At 38.8% G+C, this 19084-nt stretch overlaps 1 protein-coding gene across 7 annotated transcripts in view; it reads left to right on the forward strand.

Annotated features, from left to right (window-relative positions):
- DOCK3 (dedicator of cytokinesis 3) overlaps positions 1-19084 on the forward strand; it is a 639207-nt gene that overhangs the window by 331564 nt on the left and 288559 nt on the right. For all 7 annotated transcript variants that reach the window (XM_037797176.1, XM_037797183.1, XM_037797213.1 and 4 more), the window contains exon 6: positions 15550-15698. In XM_037797176.1, the coding sequence (XP_037653104.1) occupies positions 15550-15698 (149 nt within the window). The remainder of the gene's footprint in view (positions 1-15549; positions 15699-19084) is intronic.

Here is a 19084-nt window from a genome sequence, read left to right on the forward strand (position 1 = left end):
ATTAGATTTCAAAGTCCGAGAGTCATTTCCTTGGGGCTTGAGAGAGTGGGAGCCTAACCCTTCCCAAGGGCCTTTTCGGCAGCCCGTTCCTCTCCAAACACTTAGGTGAGTGCTCCAACATTTCCACACATTGGAGAGACCACCTTCTCGGCCCCACCCTCCTCAAACATCGGGGCAGCTCCCGGATTCCCTTCCATCTCCGGGTCACACGCTCAACCCCTTCAGAACAGTGTGGTGGCAGCCAGGCTCTCCCCAATTCCCTGGAAATGTGCTCCACCCTCTTTGGGACCTGAGGTGGCAAAACTCTTCCAGAGCATTGAGGCGGAAAGCCCGCCCTCGACCTCCAGGGCAAACTCACCCTTTCCATGCATGTGGGCTGCTCCGCTCTCCCAGCCCCAAACCTCTTGACTCCAGACCTCAACCTCCATGGCTCTGTCTTTGAAGAGATTTTTCCTTTAATTTTTTCCTTGTCTCTCTCCTCCAGTCCAGACCGGCAATGGCTCCGTCTATAAAGATCTCGCAAAAATTCTGTTGGCTTTGCATGAAGCATGCAGGGGTCAAAGCCATCAGACAATAGGAGTTTCCACAAATCCTTTCTGCTTAACTCCTTATCCAATCTTGGCTTGTCCTCAGGTTGGGCTGTAGCTTCTGGGATTCTACCCACTGGAAGCCCGTAATTTTCCAAGCCATCAACTTCTGGTTTCTTTGAACCCAAGAGTTCAGTTCTAAGTTTATCTCTCTCTGCTCGCATTTTACTATAAGCTGCAAGGAGAAGCCAGGATACGTCCTCCACACATAGTCTGGAGATCTCCTCAGCTAAGTATTCCAAGTTGTTGCTTCCAGATTCTTCCTTCCATCTGACACCAGGACTCAATTTTGCCAAATTCTCTGCCACTTTAAAACAAGGATCGCCTTTCTTCCAGTTTACAACACATTCATCATTTCTGTTCAAGTCCTCATCAGAAGTATCTTTAGAGTCCATATTTCCACAAACAGTCTCTTTAAAGCAGTTTTGGCCTTTTCTATCAAGCTCCTCACAACTCTTCCAGAAATTCCCCCTTATCCATTTAAAAAGCCGTTCCAACATGTTTGGTATTTGCAAATTCAGCAGCAAAAGCACCCCACTTCTCTGGTACCAAAATTTGTCCTAGTTTGCTAATGCTGCAGAATGCAAAACACCAGAGAAGGACAGGCCTTTATAAAATGGGGGTTTATTTCACTACACAGTTACAGTCTTAAGGCCACAAAGCATCCAAAGTAACACCTCAGCAATTGGGTACCTTCACCGGAGGACGGCCAGTGGTGTCTGGAAAACCTCTGTTAGCTAGGAAGGCAGCTGGCGTCTGCTCCAAAGCTCCGGCCTCAAAACGGCTTTCTCCCAGGACGTTCCTTTCTAGCAAGCTTGCTTCTCTTCAAAACATCACTCCCAGCTGCACTCTCTTTCTTCCCCCCAAGTCAGCTCATTTATATAGCTCCACTGATCAAGGCCCACCCCGAATGGGCGGGGCCACACCTCCATGGGAACATCTCATTAAAATTATCTCCCACAGCTGGGTGGGGCACACTCCAAGCAAATCTAACCAACACCAAAACTTCTGCCCCACACAAGACTATAAAGATAATGGCATTTGGGGGACACAATACACTCAAACTGGCACAGTTGGCTTTGTTCCTTCTTACTAAGATTTAGTCATGGGAAAAAAGATGATTAGCTTACTTAAGCTAAGATAGAAACTTTTTTAAAAGTCTTAACACTCCTGCAAATATTTTTGTTCTAAAATAAGATTGAAGCTATAATGTTATTATTTCAGCCATCAACAAGTCTGTAAGAGAAGATATATTTGGATTGGGACTGCAGTGAGGAAGATATCTTGGGCACTGAGAGGTGGATGAGTGGATATGTATGCCAAGGAAATAGACTGTATATCCATATCTCCATATTAGTGAACAGAAAAAGAGGTTCCACATGGTTTCTTTTTGTTTTAATTCAATTTTATTGAGATATATACACACACCATACAACATCCAAAGTGTACAATCAGTTGTTCACAGTACCATCATATAGTTGTGCATTCATCACCCCAATCTATTCTTTGAACGTTTTCCTTGTACCATAGAAAGTGAAAATAAGAATAAAAAATAAAAGTAAAAAAGAACACCCAAATCATCCCTCCCATCCCACCCTATTTTTCATTTAGTTTTTTGTCCCCATTTTTCTACCCATCCATCCATACACCGAATAAAGAGAGTGTGATCCACAAGGCTTTCACAGTCACACAGTCACCCCTTGTAAGCTACATTGCTATACAGTTGTCTTTAAGAGTCAAGGCTACTGGGTTGCAGTTTGATAGTTTCAAGTATTTACTTCTAGCTATTCCAATGCATTAAAACATAAAAAGGGTTATCTATATAGTGTGTAAGAGTGCCCACCAGAGTGACCTCTCGACTCCATTTGGAATCTCTCAGCCACTGAAACTTTATTTAGTTTCATTTTTAGATCCCCCTTTTGATCAAGAAGATGTTCTCAATCTCACAATGTTGGGTCCATATTCATTGCTGGAAGTCATATCCCTTGTTGCCAGGGAGATTTACACCCCTGGGGGTCAGATCCCACGTAGAGGGGGAGGGCAGTGAGTTCACCTGCCGAGTTGGCTTAGCTACAGAGAGAGGGCCACATCAGAGCAACAAAGAGGTACTCAGGGGGAGACCCTTAGGCACAATTATAAGCAGGTTAGCTTCTCCTTTGCAGTAACAAGCTTCATAAGGGCAAGTCCCATGATAGAGGGCTTGGCACATGAAACCGCCAGTCCTCAGTGTTTGTGAGAACATCAGCAGCAATCCAGGTAATGAAGCCCAATGCCTCTGTTTTCTCCCAGCTCCTCAGGGGGATTCTGCATATATATTTTTATTCTCTGTCCAAATTACTTTGGGATGTGTTGCTATTTCACAATAACCTATGCAAACCTACCAGGTCTCACTTCCTATTAAAAGTTCCATGTAATTATGGTATTTGAACAAACTGTATAAGTTAAATTGTTTAGGAAATATAGATCTTGCACCAACTAAACATCTCTTCCTTTGGTCTCACGTGGAATTTGAAGTTTTAAAATGTAGTCAGTATTGTCCTTTATCCTTTGGCCCGATTTGCCCTCGTCCTAACCACGTCTGCTTCATTCATATCTCTAGTTGAAGCCTGGACTCTTTTTCAGCTTTTTTTTTTAACAGTTGCTATATGTGCTAACACTGACATTCATATCTGCCAAGTTCTAGCTCTAGTTTCAGGTGTCACACATATAACCAAAGTTCCAGGGATCTGTCATGTTATGCACAAAGGGATTAGCATCTCAGAATTGGGAGATAGCTATTACAATTCAGGAATAGGTGTGACTGCTGCAAGAGTTTACAATCTAGGGACCATTACAATAGGCGTTCCCCTGATAAGCTGTGCTCTAAGCTTCAGTTCTGAGTTTACACATTGTAGCCGGTCCACATTGGTGAGGAAATTATAGTGTTTGCCTTTGTTTCTGGCGTATGTCACTCAAAATGCTGTCTATGGGTTCCATTCACCTCATTGCATGTCTCACAGCTTCACTCCTTGCAGTTGCTCTGTATTGTGTAGGTACACACAGCAGTTCACCATTCTGTTCCTCAGTCTATGTACCCTTAGGCCACCTTCACCCATTGCAGATCATGCATGCTCTCTCCATAAACACCAGTGTGCAAATGTCCATTCATGTCCCTGCTCTCAGATCCTCCAAGTAAATGCCCCCTAATGAGGTTGGAGGACCTTATGGCACCCACATACTTAGCTTCTTGTGGAACCACCCCACTGTCCTCCAGAAAGGCTACACCATTCTGCCTCCTAACCAACAGTAAATACATTCATCCCTCTCTCCATGTTTTGTCCAGCACTTTTATCCCTATTTATATTTTTCCATACAATTTTATAGAGCTGTATTCACATACCATATAATTATCAAGGGTACAATCAGTTGTTCACAGTATCATCATACATTTGTACGTTTATCACCACAGTCAGCACTTGAACATATTGATTACTATGAAAAAAAAGTTTCTATTTAAATTCCTTAAGGAATAGTAAAAAAGATAATAAAAAGAAAAATAAAATATCATACAATACAATAGTAAGGTCAAACAATAACACCACTACCAAGAATCTCATATCCCTCTCTTATATCCCCCCTCAAACACATTTATCTTTGGTATATTGCCTTTATTACATTTATTGGAAGCATATTACAATGTCACTGTTGACCACAGACTCCAGTTTGCTTTGATTATATTTTTTCCCCAATACCACCCCCTTTCCAACACTCTGCATGGTTGACATTCGTTTGTTCCCCCATATGCAAGAACAGTTTTATATTTGTACATTTAGTCACAATCATTGACCATTCCAGTTTTTGCTGAGTTAAACAGTCCCAGTCTTTACCTTCTATCTTTATGGCAGGTGTCATTCATGCCCCTAGCCCACTTCTTTCAGCTTTACTCACCGACATCTTTGTTCACTGTAGTTAAAATATTGTGCTACTGTCACATGGTATTATGCTATCTATTTCTGGATTTATACAATGAGTCCTGCTGAACATTCTGTAGTCCTTCAGCATCAAATGCCCAATCTCTACCCTCTTTCTATCTCCTGGTAGCCTGTGTTACCAGCTTTTAACTTTCAAAGTTTGCTCCTTAATGTTAGTTCATATTAATGAGACCATACAGTATTTCTCCTTTTGTTTCTGGCTAACTTTGCTCAACATAATGTCATCAGGGTCATCCTTGTTATTATATGTTCCATGTCTTTGTTCTGTCTTACAGCTGTGTAATATTCCATCATGTGTATGTACCACAGTTTGTTTATCCACTCATCCATTGATGAACATTTGGGCTGTTTCCATCTCTTTGCTGTTGTGAATAATGCCATGATAAACATTGGTTTACAAATATCTGTTCCTGTCTTAACTATCAGTTCCTCTGAGTATATACCTAGCAGTGGAATAGCTGGGTCATATGGTAAGTCTATACTTAGCTTCCTGCGGAACTTCCACACTGTCTTCCAGATTGGTTGCACCATTCTACATTCCCACCAACAGTGAGTAAGTGTGCTTCTTTCGCCACATCCTCTCTAGTACGTGTAATTTTCTGTTTTTTAGATAATAGCCATTGTGGTAGGTGGAAGATGATATCTCATTGTGGTTTTGATTTGCATTTCCCTAATAGTCAGTGAAGTTGAGCATTTTTTCATATGTTTTTTGAGCCATTTGTATTTCCTCTTCAGAAAGCATCTGTCTATGTCTTTTGCCCATTTTTTAACTGGATTGTTTATCTTTTTGTTCTTGAGTTGTAGGATCGCTTTATGTATTTGGGATATTAAACTTTTATCTGATATGTGGTTTCCAAATATCATCTCCAATTGTGTAGGCTGCCTTTTTGCCTTTCTGACAAAGTCCTTTGACGTACAAAAGTGTTTCATTTTGAGGAGATCCCATTTGTCTGTTTGTTCTTTGGTTTCTCACACTTTGTGTATAAGGTCTAGGAAACTGCCTCCTATCACAAGATCTTTAAGAAATCGCCCTACATTTTCTTCTAAGAGCCTTTTGGTCTTAGTGCTAATGTTTAGGTCTTTGATCCATTTCAAATTAATTTTTGTATAAGGTGTGAGATAGGGGTCCTCTTTCATTCTTTTGGAAATGGATATCCAGTTCTCCAAATACCATTTATTGAAGAGGCTGCTCCGTCCCAGTTGCTTTGGCTTGACTGCTTTTTCAAAGATCTATTGTCTGTAGATGCAAGAGTCTATTTCTGAACACTCGATTCAATTCCATTGGTTGGTATATCTATCCTTATGCCAGTACCATGCTGTTTTGAGCACTGTAGCTTTGCAATATGCTTCAGAGTCAGGTAGTGTGAGCCCTCCCACTTTGTTCCCCTTTCTCAAGATATTTTTGGCTCTTCGAGGGCACCTTGCCCTTCCAAATAAATTTGGTTATTGGTTTTTCTATTTCTGCAAAGTAAGTTGTTGGGGTTTTAATTGGTATTGCATTAAATCTATAAATCAGTTTAGGTAGAGTTGACATCTTAATTATATTTAGTCTTCCAATCCATGAACATGGTATGTTCTTCCATTTTTTAAGATCCTGTTCGATTTCTTTTAGTAGTTTCTTGTAGTTTTCTTTATAGGTCTTTTGTAGCATTGGTTAAGTTTATTCCTAAATACTTGATTCTTTTGGTTGCTATTCCTAATGGAATTTTTTTTCTTGATTTCTACCTCTTGTTGCACATCACTTGTGTAACAGAACACTACAGATTTTTGCATGTTGATCTTGTAGCCTGCCACTTTGTGGTAGTCATTGATTAGTTCTAATAGCCTTGCTGTAGATTTTTCTGAATTTTCTACATATACAATCATGTCATCTGCAAACAGTGAAAGTTTTACTTCTTCCCCAATTTGGATGCCTTTTATTGCTTTTTCTTGCCTAATTGCTCTAGCTTGAACTTCCAGTATAATGCTGAATAACCATGGTGACAGTGGGCATCCCTGTCTTGTTCCTGATCTTAGAGGGAAAGCTTTCAATCTCTCCCCATTGAGTAGGATGTTAGCTGTGGGTTTTTCATATATTGCCTTTATCATATTGAGAAAATTCTCTTCTATTCCTATCTTTGGAAGTGTTTTCATCAAGAAAGGATGTTGAATTTTGTCATATCGATTATTATGATCCTGTGGTTCTTCTGCTTTGATTTACTGATGTGGTGTGTTACATCAATTGATTTTCTTGTGTTGAACCAGCCTTGCATACCTGGAATAAACCTCACCTGGTTGTGGTGTATAATTCTTTTAATGTGCTTCTAGATTTGATTTGTGAGTATTTTGTTGAGAATTTTTGCTTCTATATTAATTAAAGAGATTGGTCTGTAAGTTTCTTTTTTTAAAGTGTCTGTCTGATTTTGGTATTAGGGTGATGTTGGCTTCATAGAATGTGTTGGGTAGCTTCCCCTCCTCTTCAGTTTTTTTGAAGAGTTTGATCAGGATTGGTACTAATTCTTTCTTGAATGCTTGGTAGAATTCACGTGAAGCCAGTTGGTCCCGGGCTTTTCTTTCTTGGGATCTTTTTGGTGACTTACTCAATCTCTTAACTTGTGATTGGTTTATTGAGGTCCTCTATTTCTTCTTGAGTCAATGTTGGTTGTTTATGCTTTTCTAGGAAGTTGTCCATTTCATCTAAGTTGTCTAGTTTATTAGCATATAGTTGCTCATAGTGTCTTCTCATTATCTGCTTTATTTCTGCAGGGTCAGTAGTAGTTAAGTTTCCTTTCCTGTTTCTGATTGCATTTATTTGCATCTGCTCTCTTATTTTTTTATTTTTATTTTTTGTTAGCCTAGCTGGGGCTCCATCAATTTTATTGGTTTTCTCCAAGAACCAACTTCTGGTTTTGTTGATTCTCTCTTTTGTTTTCCTATTCTCAGTTTCATTTATTTCTGCTCTAATTTTTGTTATTTCTTTCCTTCTGTTTGCTTTGGGATTTGTTTGCTGTTCTTTCTCTAGTTCCTCCAGGTGAACAGTTAATTCCTCAATTTTTGCTCTCTCTTTTCTTTTAATAGGGCAAGAAATTTCCCTCTCAGCACTGCCTTTTCTGCTTCCCATAAGTTTTGATATGCTTTGTTTTCATTATCATTTGCCTCAAGGTATTTACTAATTTCTCTTGTAATTTCTTCCTTTACCCATTGGTTTTCTAAGAGTTTGTTGTTTAGCCGCCATGTATGTGTGAATTTTACAATCTTCTGCCTGTTATTTATTTCCAACTTCATTCCATTATGATCCAAAAAGTGTTTTTTATAATATCAGTGTTTTTTCATTTTTTGAGACTTGCTTTGTGACCCAACATTTGGTCTGTCCTAGAGAATGTTCCATGAGCACTTCAGAAAATGTGTATCCTGCTGTTGTGGGGTATAGTGTTCTATAAATTTCTGTCAAATCTGGTTTATTTATGGTACAATTCAATGTCTCTGTTTCCTTATTGATCCTCTGTCTAGATGTTCTATTCATTGATGAGAGCAGTGCATTGAAATCTCTACCTATTATTGTAGAGGTATCTACTTCTCTTTTCAGTGTTCTCAGTGTTTGCATCATGAGTTTTGGGACACTCTGGCTTGGTGTATATGTATTTGATTGTTTTGTTTTCTTGATGAATTGACCCTTTTATTAATATATAGTGTCCTTCTTTGTCTCTTTTAATTGTTTTACTTTTGAAGTCTAATTTGTCTGATATTAATGTAGCTCCTCCCACTTTTTTTGCTTGCTGTTTGCATGAAATATCTTTTTCCAACCTCTCACTTTCAACAGATTTTGTCCTTGTGTCTAAAGTGAGTTTCTTGTAGATAGCATATAGATGGGTCCTGTTGTTTAATCCATTCTGCTAGTCTGTGTCTTTTTATTGGGGAGTTTAATCCATTAACATTCGGTGTTATTACTGTAAGTGCAGTACTTTCTTCTACCATTTTGTCTTTTGGATTTTATATGTATGTCTTATTTTTTCCTCTCTCTACTTTTACTCTTCCTGATAATCTTCATTTTTACAATCTTGTCCAAACCTGTCTCTCCTGTCTTTTCCTATCAGCCTGTAGCACTCCCTTTAGTGTTTCTTGTAGCACTGGTTTCTTATTCACAAACTCTCTCAGTGTCTGTTTGTCTGAAAATATTTTAATCTCTCCCTCATTTTTGAAGGATAGTTTTGCTGGATATAGTATTCTTGATTGGCAGTTCTTTTTCAGTTTCTTAAATATATCATACCACTGTCTTCTCACCTCCATGGTTTCTGCAGAGAAGCCTGTGCATAGTATTATCAAGATTCCCTTGTATGTGATGGATTGTTTTTCTCTTGCTACTTTCAGAATTCTCTCTTTTCTTTGATATTGGAGAATCTGATCAGTAAGTGTCTTGGAGTAGGTCTATTGGGATCTGTTCTTTTTGGGGTACACTGCACTTCTTGAATCTGTAATTTTCTGTCTTTCATAAGAGTTGGGAAATTTTCAGTGAATATTTCTTCCATTATTCTTTCTGAATAACTAAGTTTCCCTAATGAGGTCTGCCACTCGAACTTGACCACACCCCTCTTTTCTTGGGGAACTCATGGCCTTCAGTGAATTGTCTCCCCACTAGAATTATTGCTTTGTCTCTCAGAGCTATCTTATTTCTGCTTTGGCCTGGGCCCAAATTGCAAGTCTTTGAGGCATGGGCTACTTAGAATAATTATTTTAAAAGAGAGAAAAAATAGAAAAAGAAAAAGAAAGACTCGGTATAGACTACTGAAAGAAAAGCGCTTTAATTCTGTCCTTGCAGTTCTGATGGGCTATTGAAATGGAAAAAGACAAGGAGTTGGAGAGCATTTGAAGAGCAAATAAGAAACCAGAAAACCGTCTTTTCAGAGAAAGGTCCTGGCTCCCTGGGTTTGCATGTATGTCTGATTCTGTTTGAGCCAGCCCTTCTCTGTGTTCTATTCACCCCCAACTCTGAAAGTCTGTTTTTGTTTTGTTTTTTTTTTGCTGTTTTTGCTAGCCCTATCTCCTCTCTGCCATGCTGACTGCTCCCAGCTTCTCCAGTGTCTGGTCTCATTTATCTATGGTTGGAGTTTTTGTTCAGCAGTCTGAGTTTGTTAATCAGTTCTGCAACTGCAGTTCTCCCTCCTTGTTCCCAGCACCTACGGCTCTTCCTCCCTTAGGAAACCAGTCACAAAACCGTCTGTTGTGCCTGGCAGGAAGGGGCATGGGCCCCCTGGCCATGAGAACTTACAGATTTTGCTGATTTTAGCTGCTCTATGTGCTGGAGACTGTTGTATGACATGTGTCCAAACTCAGATTCCACTGAGGTGTTCGGTCCACACAGTTCCTGGCTATCTGCCAGCTGCCCCAGAGGGGTAACTAAAACCCACACCTCACCACTCCACTATCTTGCCCCACCCCTCCACATTGTTTCTTTGCATTATAGTTTTTTGCAAATATTAATTGCAAATCAGTGTGAAATAGCTTGGGTTTGGAGATCTGTTTCATAGAAATTTCTCCCCTTTTGTACTCATTTTGAAGGCTTTGTTAACTGTATCTATGTAACATTCCAAAGTGAAACTTTAAATTCTTAGACACAAAGATTTAGGGTGACATAAAGTTCATTAGAATTGCAAGTACTGCAAGTTATAGAGATTTTTAAATTATACTGGGATAAGTTTTAGAGCTTTGCAATATAATATAAATCTTTCGAATAGGATTGAAAGTTATTTCATGGTAAAAAGTCTTGGTTATTAGTAGTAATGACAAAAAAATACTAGAGAAGTTTGAATAAAGTTAAGTTCTTAATGATTAATTTATAAGAATAAATAAATGAGAAAATATGCCATCTGCCTGTATATAAATAATTTTAAAAAAGAAGAAATAAAATGAGAAAAGTTGGAAATCTCTCCTTAACTTGAAATGTGTACATAATGTTTAAATTTCATTGAACTGATTTTCACCTACATGTTTTAATACTCACATCAGAGCATTTATTTTCTTTGAGGAGAGCAGTACTTTCAATGAACTTTTATTTTAGTTTGATTTTTAATGATCTTATATTAATCAGTTTTTATGCATCTGTAGTTTAATATTAAAGGCATCCTTCTTTATGGTAGATACTTTATAACTTTGGTCATTTACTAACTCAGACGCACCATTGTAGCACAATTTTCCTCTCACATTGGGTTACAAGTAGTTTAGTTTAGAAATAATTTTTAAATCAGGAGTATTAAAACACAATTTCTGCAGGGTTCCAGGGATTCTTTCACAATGATGAGACAAATTCTACTTGGCATGTGGCTGCAGAGCAGTTTAATTGTTCCAAATTTATGGTTTCTGTTGACTCTTCAATATACCTTTCAATATTTTGTGACAGTTCTGACAAATATTAGACTATAGACCTTTTGGTGAGGCTGAGTCTGAGTCTGTTGTTAATATGGGCTGCAGAGTTCATTTTCTTCCTTGTCTTTTTTTTTTTTTTTTTTAATTTTCTTGCTTTTATTTTAGCAATGCCAAGAACTAGGGATGGTTGTGCAGGAAAGCTAAACCTGCATTATCAACCTGTATATACTCTTATTTTAATACCCCAAAGAACAGATCTCTCGGTAGAAAAGGATTGTTCTACATGAGTGGTGTATTTCAGCTGTCCTGTTGTATTAGGTGATTCCAGGTGAATAGTGTACTTTGGGGCCAGTCACCCAGATTGTTCACCTTGAGTGGGTGTGCTGTGCTCTCTTTTTCTAGCAAACCCAAGAGCACAATGTGGTATCAGAGTAATGTTTGTAGAGCCTCCAGAACTAGAGCCTCTGGTAAAAGAGATCATTATGTTGACCTGGAAAAAGGAAATCGTTCTACCGGGATTGTAACGAAAGTACTGCTTTTAGATTATATGATACATTTCATTCTTAGTGCATCTTTACACAGTGCATGTAGGATAAATATTCCCAGCTTTACATACATAGTTAGAAACAGTAACTGACTGTGTAATGAAAAAAGTACTATGTAATTTTCCCAGTTACCTACGTAACCAACCACCCAAAGTTTAGTGACTTAAAACAACCATTTATTATCTTTCATTCTTCTCTGGATAGTGGGTTCAGTTGGGCAGTTTTCATTTAGGGTTTCTCATTAGGTTGCAATGAGATGTTGACAGGGGCTGTAGTCCTGTGAAGGCTGGCTGGGCTGGGCCAAGCAGGGTATCCAAGACTGCTCATTCACACTGCTGGGAGTGATGACGAGAATGCATGTGTATGGCCTCTCCATGTAACTTGGACTTTTTTCCATTATGACAGCTGGATTCTGAGAGAGAACCTCCAAAGAGCATGTGTTCTAAGAGGCAGGAAGTGGAAGATGCCAGACTAGTTAAGGGCTGCTTCTAGAACTGGCCTAGCTTACTGCTGTCAAGTTCTGTTGGTTAGAGAAGTCACAGGTCTGCTCAGAATCAAGGGTGTGGAGAAATAGACTCCACTTGTTGATGGAGGAGTGTTCAGGGTCACATTATAGAAGATGGGATGGGAGATATTGTAGTCCTCTTTGGAAAATACAATGTGCCGCAAAGTCCTGATTAAATAAACAACTATGCTCAATGCTTTAAAAGAAAGATTATATTAGTATATTTTTGCATAGGTATTATGTGTGTGTATGCATGTATGTGTTGCATAGATATTGTGTATATGTGTATGTGCTTTTGTTATATATATGATGTGTATGTGTATATATTTATATGTATACACACATACAGACACTCTTACAGACAGACATGATACTTCAGTATCAGTATACTTCATTATATTTGACTAGGAAAAAATCACACAACCTCATTTTTAGTTAGTGTCAACAATTATCAGAACCACCTGGCAATTGTACTATTTTACCCTTGTCAATTTACCTTACCATTCCCTAAGAAACTGTTTTACATCTACTCCTCTACTCTTAAACCCCTAACACCCTCTCCCACTCCACTCACTCAGATGATGACCTTGATTTTTATTTCCCTGAGAATAAAGCAATCAGAGGAAAAATTCAGTCCTCATGTCACCAAATTTCTCAACTACCTGTGTCACTACCCTTTTCAATGCCTTTCCTCCCTGTGGCAATATAAAAATATCCAGGCTGTTATCTAAGGCCAAATCCCCCTCTTGCATCCTGGAACCTAGCTCTTCTTGTCTACTCAAACATTTAATACTTGTATCATCAAACTTTCTCTCTCCACTAGATCATTCACGTAGTATACAAATAGCCTAAATTTTTGTCTCACTTTTTGGAAAATCCTCCCTTGACTCCACAACCTCATTTGCTACCCTCTTTCTCTGTTTCTAAATACTGCAAAGGACTTCAAAAGAGTTGTCTATGCTCTGTTTCTACTTCCTCTCCTTCCCCTTCTCTCTTGAACACACTCCAAGCATTCCATCAAAATTGCTCTTGTACAGATCAGTGATGGACACCATAACATCAAGCCGAGTGGCAAATTCTCAGGCTATATTTTATTTAACCTCTCAGTGTATTTGAAACCTTCCATGAAACCCCATTTTCTTTTGGCTTCCATGGCGCCATACTCTCCAGCTTTTCTTCTCACCTCACCGCTTGCTCCTTTTAAATTTCCTCTGCTAGATAGTATGCCTCACCTTCTTGACCTCTACATGTTGAAACTCAGGGTCAAACTCAGCATGCCCAAAATTGAACTTTGTTTTTCTCCTACAGACATCTCCTTAGGCCAAAAAGAAGACTAATACATGACTCCATTCACCTCCCACATTTAATCCATCAGCAGATCCTGGCACCTATACCTATAAAACTTGTCAGGACTCCAAGCCCTTCTTACCATCACCATTTTTACTCTCTTCCAAACAACCCACATCCTTTGGCTTGGTGCAATAAATAGCCTTGTGACTGGGTCCCCTGCCTTTTCATGGTTTATTTTCCACAGAGCACCCAGAGTGGTGCTTTCAAGACTTAAATCAGTTCATACTACCCTTCTGCTCCAAATTCTCCAGTGGCTTTCCATCTGGCTTAGACTTGAGTAAGCCACAGCCCTTACCATGGTCTACAAAGGTGCTCACTAGTTTGGTCTCTGTTACCTCTCTGACTGTATTGTCACCACTCTTTCCCTTGTTTACTTTGTTGCAGATGCACTGACCTCCCTGTTCTTCCTGAACATGAGAAGTCCACTTCCACACTAAGGCCTTTGTACTTGCTGTTTCTTACAGCTTCAAAACTTTCCCCGTTTTCCCAAATCTTGCTGCCTTACTTCACTGAAATCTCTATACAAAGTTCAGTTTCCAAAGAAGACTTCCTGTGACCACTCTACCTGAAGCAATACCTTCCTAGACTCCCAGCCCTCCCTCCATCACTCACTGTCTCCTTACTCTGCTTTAATTTTCTTCTTAGAACTTATCATCACCATTATTTATCTGTGTATAGTCTGTCCCTGCTCTCTAGAATGAAAGCACCACGAGAACAGGGACTTTTTGATTATAGCAAATAGCAGTGATTTTTAAACATTTTTTAATTAAGTGAATGAATGAATGCAACAGTGGATATTGTATATGTTTTGATGGGAAAATTAATAATTCTAACTTTATATTTTGAACTTAGAATGGTGGCCCTCTTTTATCAATAAAATGCATGTTCTGGAAGCATACATCACTTTACCTTTATTGCCTGATGTCAGAATCCTTATTTTCCAGATGTTGCAGTTTGCTTAGTCCTTACTGCACTTTGAGCTGACAGGAATTTGTAAATTCTGCAAGCATGTGTACCATTTAGGGTGCTTAACTTTTCTTTATCTGTTCATTGACTCAAGAAAGGACAGAAAACTATTTAAAAGTGATGTAGAATGCTTGATTCCTAAGTCTTCCAGTTAAATATAATATCTCTTTAAGATGGACCTTTAAGAGTTTCTAATAGTCCATTGATGATTTCTAGATAGTATGATGTTCCTTACATTTTGTCATAAGATCAATGCCACCTAAAACCATTAGCTGATTCTACTAGTTTGTAATTCACTTTATAATTAATTTCATTTATAGCCACCGGAATCAAGCTCATTTTGGCAAGCATCTTTGTAAGGAACATCCGTGATAGAAACTTTACTAACACTATGGTAATGTTGATCTGTCTTTAAAAGCATTCTTTATGGATAGGTAACATTTAAAATACTAATTATTATACGTGATTATTCTGCTCTATAAAAGAAACAGAAACTCAGAGATTCTAAAATCAAGGTTTCATTTGTAAGCAAATAGGACTTTTGTTTTTCTGCTTAAATTCTTAAGTACATCATTTTGCTCTCAAGTATCTATCTCATGGCACTTAAAATTTTTAATTGTAAGATTAAAACCATTGTCCATAATTAAGTTCATTAAGATATTATCATTTAACTCTTATAAAGATGACATCTTTTATTAAACTTAAAAGGGTAGAAATATATGATACTAGGGACACACACTGTTTAAAAAAGCTAAATCAGAGCTTTATGAGGCCTGAAAAACAGGAATGAACCTCATTCCAGAGACTGTGGCTTTGTATTAACACCTTATTTTCCTTCAAAGTAAGGAAAATCATTTTTTCTCTCTTCCTTCCCCACCTTCTGGAGAAGCCTGAGACCATGCTGGATAGTTGAAATCTTTGCTGTTAAACATCCATAGTAACTTCTCTCAGAGGGAAAGGTGCTTGGCTCCTGTGTTTAAGTTTAGTAATTTTGATTTATTGGAAAATGAATAGGTCCAGAATGGAGTAGAGTATAGATAAACAGACAATACTTTGCATGCTCAAAATCAAGTATATTGCTTTGTTAGATGTCAATAAGTAGAGATTTTTAGACGGTAGGAAGTAAGGACTTTTTTTTTAGGATTCTTAAGCTCCTCTTTATATTGTCTTCTTTTAATGGTTCCAAGAAATTAGTACTTTTCGTATTTTAACTATTTGTCTTTCTCTTTTCACTCCCTTTCCATATCTCTTTTTTATTTCACCCAACACCAAAAATGACCTTACAGAAACACAAAGTAGATCTTTTCTACAAACTTCGCCATGTGATGAATGAACTTATTGACCTGAGAAGGCAGCTACTGTCCGGTCACTTGACTCAAGATCAGGTGCGGGAGGTTAAGCGGCACATCACAGTGCGTCTGGACTGGGGTAATGAGTAAGTATATTATTTAAGCATCTCTCAGATTCATTTATGATAACTCAGTCGTCTGGGGTTTGTACCTCATAGCTTACCTTTGATAATTAAAAAACAAAGTTACATTCTCCATTATGCTTTTTTTTTTTTTTTTTTGATTTTTTTTTTCATTTTTATTGAGATTGTTCAGATACCATACAATTATCCAAAGATCCAAAGTGTACAATCACTTGCCCCTGGGTACCCTCATACAGCTGTGCATCCATCACACTTAATTTTTGTTCAATTTTTAGAAACTTTTCATTACTCCAGACAACAAATAAAGTGAAAGATGAAAAAAGAAAAAAAGAAAAGGAAACTCTAAACCTCCCCTATCCCTAACCAACCCCCCTCAATTGTTGACTCGTAGTATTGATACAGTACCTTTGTTACTGTTTATGAAAAAATGTTGAAATACTACTAACTGTAGTATATAGTTTGTAATAGGTATATAGTTCTTCCCTATATGCCCCTCTATTATTAACTTCTAATTGTATTGTCATATATTTGTTCTGGTTCATAGAAGTGATTTCTAGTATTTGTACAGTTGATCATGGACATTGCCCACCACAGGATTCAGTTTTATACATTCCCATCTTTTAACCTCCAACTTTCCTTCTGGTAACATATATGACTCTGAGCTTCCCCTTTCCACCTCATTCACACACCATTTGGCGCTGTTAGTTATTCTCACATCTTGCTACCAACACCCCTGTTCATTTCCAAACATTTAAGTTCATCCTAATTGAACATTCTGCTCATACTAAGCAACCACTCCCCATTCTTAAGCCTCGTCCTATATCTTGGTACCTTATATTTCATGTCCATGAGTTTACACATTATAATTAGTTCCTATCAGTGAGACCCTGCAATAATTGTCCTAATGTGTCTGGCTTATTTCACTCAGTATATTGTCCTCGAGGTTTTGTCATCAACCCATTTTTTTTTTTAATATGGTTTTGTTCACTCACCATACATTCCATCCCAAGTAAATAATCGATGGTTTTCTGCATGGTCATACATCTATGTGTTCACCACCTTCACCATTATCTATATAAGAGCATCTACATTTCTTCCACAAGGCAGGAGGGAGAGTCAAAGAAGGTAGAGAGGCAAAAGAAAGAGGGAAAAAAAAGACAGCTAGGAAGCAGCAAAAGGAAAAATAACCTTAAATCAAAGTAGAATAAAGAATCAGACAATACCACCAATGTCAAGTGTCTAACATGCCTCCCCTATCCCCCCCTCGTATCTGCATTCACCTTGGTATATCACCTTTGTTACATTAAAGGAAGCATAATACAATGATTCTATTAGTTGTAGTCTCTAGTTTATGCTGATTGCATCCCTCCCCCAGTGCCTCCCCATTTTTAACACCTTGCAAGGTTGACATTTGCTTGTTCTCCCTCGTGAAAGAACGTATTTGTACATTTTATCACAATTGTTGAATACTCTAGATTTCACCAAGTTACACAGTCCCAGTCATTATCTTTCCTCCTTTCTTGTGGTGTCTCACATGCTCCCCACCTTCCTCTGTCAACCGTATTCATAGTTACCTTTGTTCAGTGTACTTGCATTGTTGTGCTACCGTCTCCCCAAATTGTGTTCCAAACCACGCACTCCTGTCTTCTATCACCCTGTAGTGCTCCCTTTAGTATTTCCTGTAGGACAGGTGTCTTGCTCACGAAGTCTCTCATTGTCTGTTTGTCAGAAAATATTTTGAGCTCTCCCTCATATTCGAAGGACAGCTCTGCTGGATACAGGATTCTTGGTTGGTGGTTTTTCTCTTTCAGTATGTTAAGTATATCACACCACTTCCTTCTTGCCTCCATGGTTTCTGCTGAGAGATCCGCACATAGTCTTATGAAGCTTCCTTTGTATGTAATGGATTGCTTTTCTCTTGCTGCTTTCAGGATTCTCTCTTTGTCTTTGATATTTGATAATCTGATTATTAAGTGTCTAGGCGTAGGCCTATTCATATCTCTTCTGTTTGGAGTACGCTGCGCTTCTTGGATCTGTAATTTTATGTCTTTCCTAAGAGATGGGAAATTTTCATTAATTATTTCCTCTGTTATTGCTTCTGCCCCCTTTCCCTTCTCTTCTCCTTCTGGGACACCAATGATACGTACATTATTGTACTTTGTTTCATCCTGGAGTTTCCAGAGATGTTGCTCCTATTTTTTCATTCTTTTCTCCATGTGCTCCTTTGCGTGTAGGCTTTCAGGTGTTTTGTTCTCCAGTTCCTGAGTGTTTTCTTCTGCCTCTTGAGATCTGCTGTTGTATGTTTCCATGTGTCTTTCATCTCTTGTGTTGTGCCTTTCATTTCCATAGATTCTACTAGTTGTTTTTTTGAACTTTTGATTTCTGCCGTATGCGTGCCCAGTGCTTCCTTTACAGCCTCTATCTCTTTTGCAATATCTTCTCTAAACTTTTTGAATTGATTTAGCATTAGTTGTTTAAATTCCTGTATCTCAGTTGAAGTGTACGTTTGTTCCTTTGACTGGGCCATAACTTTGTTTTTCTTAGTGTAGGTTGTAATTTTCTGTTGTCTAGGCATGGTTTCCTTGGTTATCCAAATCAGGTTTTCCCAGACCAGAATAGGCTCAGGTCCCAGAGGGAAGAAATATTCAGTATCTGGTTTCCCTGTGGGTGTGTCTTAGAAAATTGCTCCACCCTTTGATGCCTCAGGTCACTGTGCTTTTCTGCCCAGCAGGTGACGTCTGTTAGCCTGTAATTCTTGACGGGTGTGAGGAGGTATGGCCGTGTTCCCCCAGGCTCTGGGGTCTGGTTCTGAATGGAAAGGGCCCCACCCCTTTCCTCCTAGAGAAGACAGAGCTCCCAGGTGGAGGTCATTAGCATTTCAATGGTCTCTCTCTCTGCTTGTGCTGTCTCCACCCTTCTCCACTTCACAGCCCTGGAAACTGAAAATGACTGGGGCTTTCTCCACTGAGCCAAAAAAGAAACAGATAGTCCCCTTCAGACCCAGTCCAAGGCTACCCTCTGGCTCTCCCAGGTCAGTCGTCACCCAAAGCCTCTGTCTGTTTTTTGGGGCTGCGTACCTGTAGTGAGCAGTTCACACTCGCTACTTAAAACCCCAGTTGGAGCTCAGCTGAGCTATATTCGCTTGCTGGGAGAGAGCTTCTCTCTGGCACCATGAGGCTTTGCAGCTCGGGCTATGGGGGAGGGGGTCCCATGACTTGGTTCCTCAGGTTTTACTTACAGATTTTATGCTGTGTTCTTGGGCATTCCTCCCAATTCAGGTTGGTGTATGATGAGTGGATGGTCTCGTTTGTCCCCCTGCAGTTATTCTGGATTATTTACTAGTTGTTTCTGGTTTTTTGTAGTTGTTCCAGGGGGACTACTTAGCTTCC

This window comes from Choloepus didactylus, chromosome 1 (genome assembly GCF_015220235.1).
Source record: "Choloepus didactylus isolate mChoDid1 chromosome 1, mChoDid1.pri, whole genome shotgun sequence".
In the NCBI taxonomy this organism is placed as follows: Eukaryota; Metazoa; Chordata; class Mammalia; order Pilosa; family Megalonychidae; genus Choloepus; species Choloepus didactylus.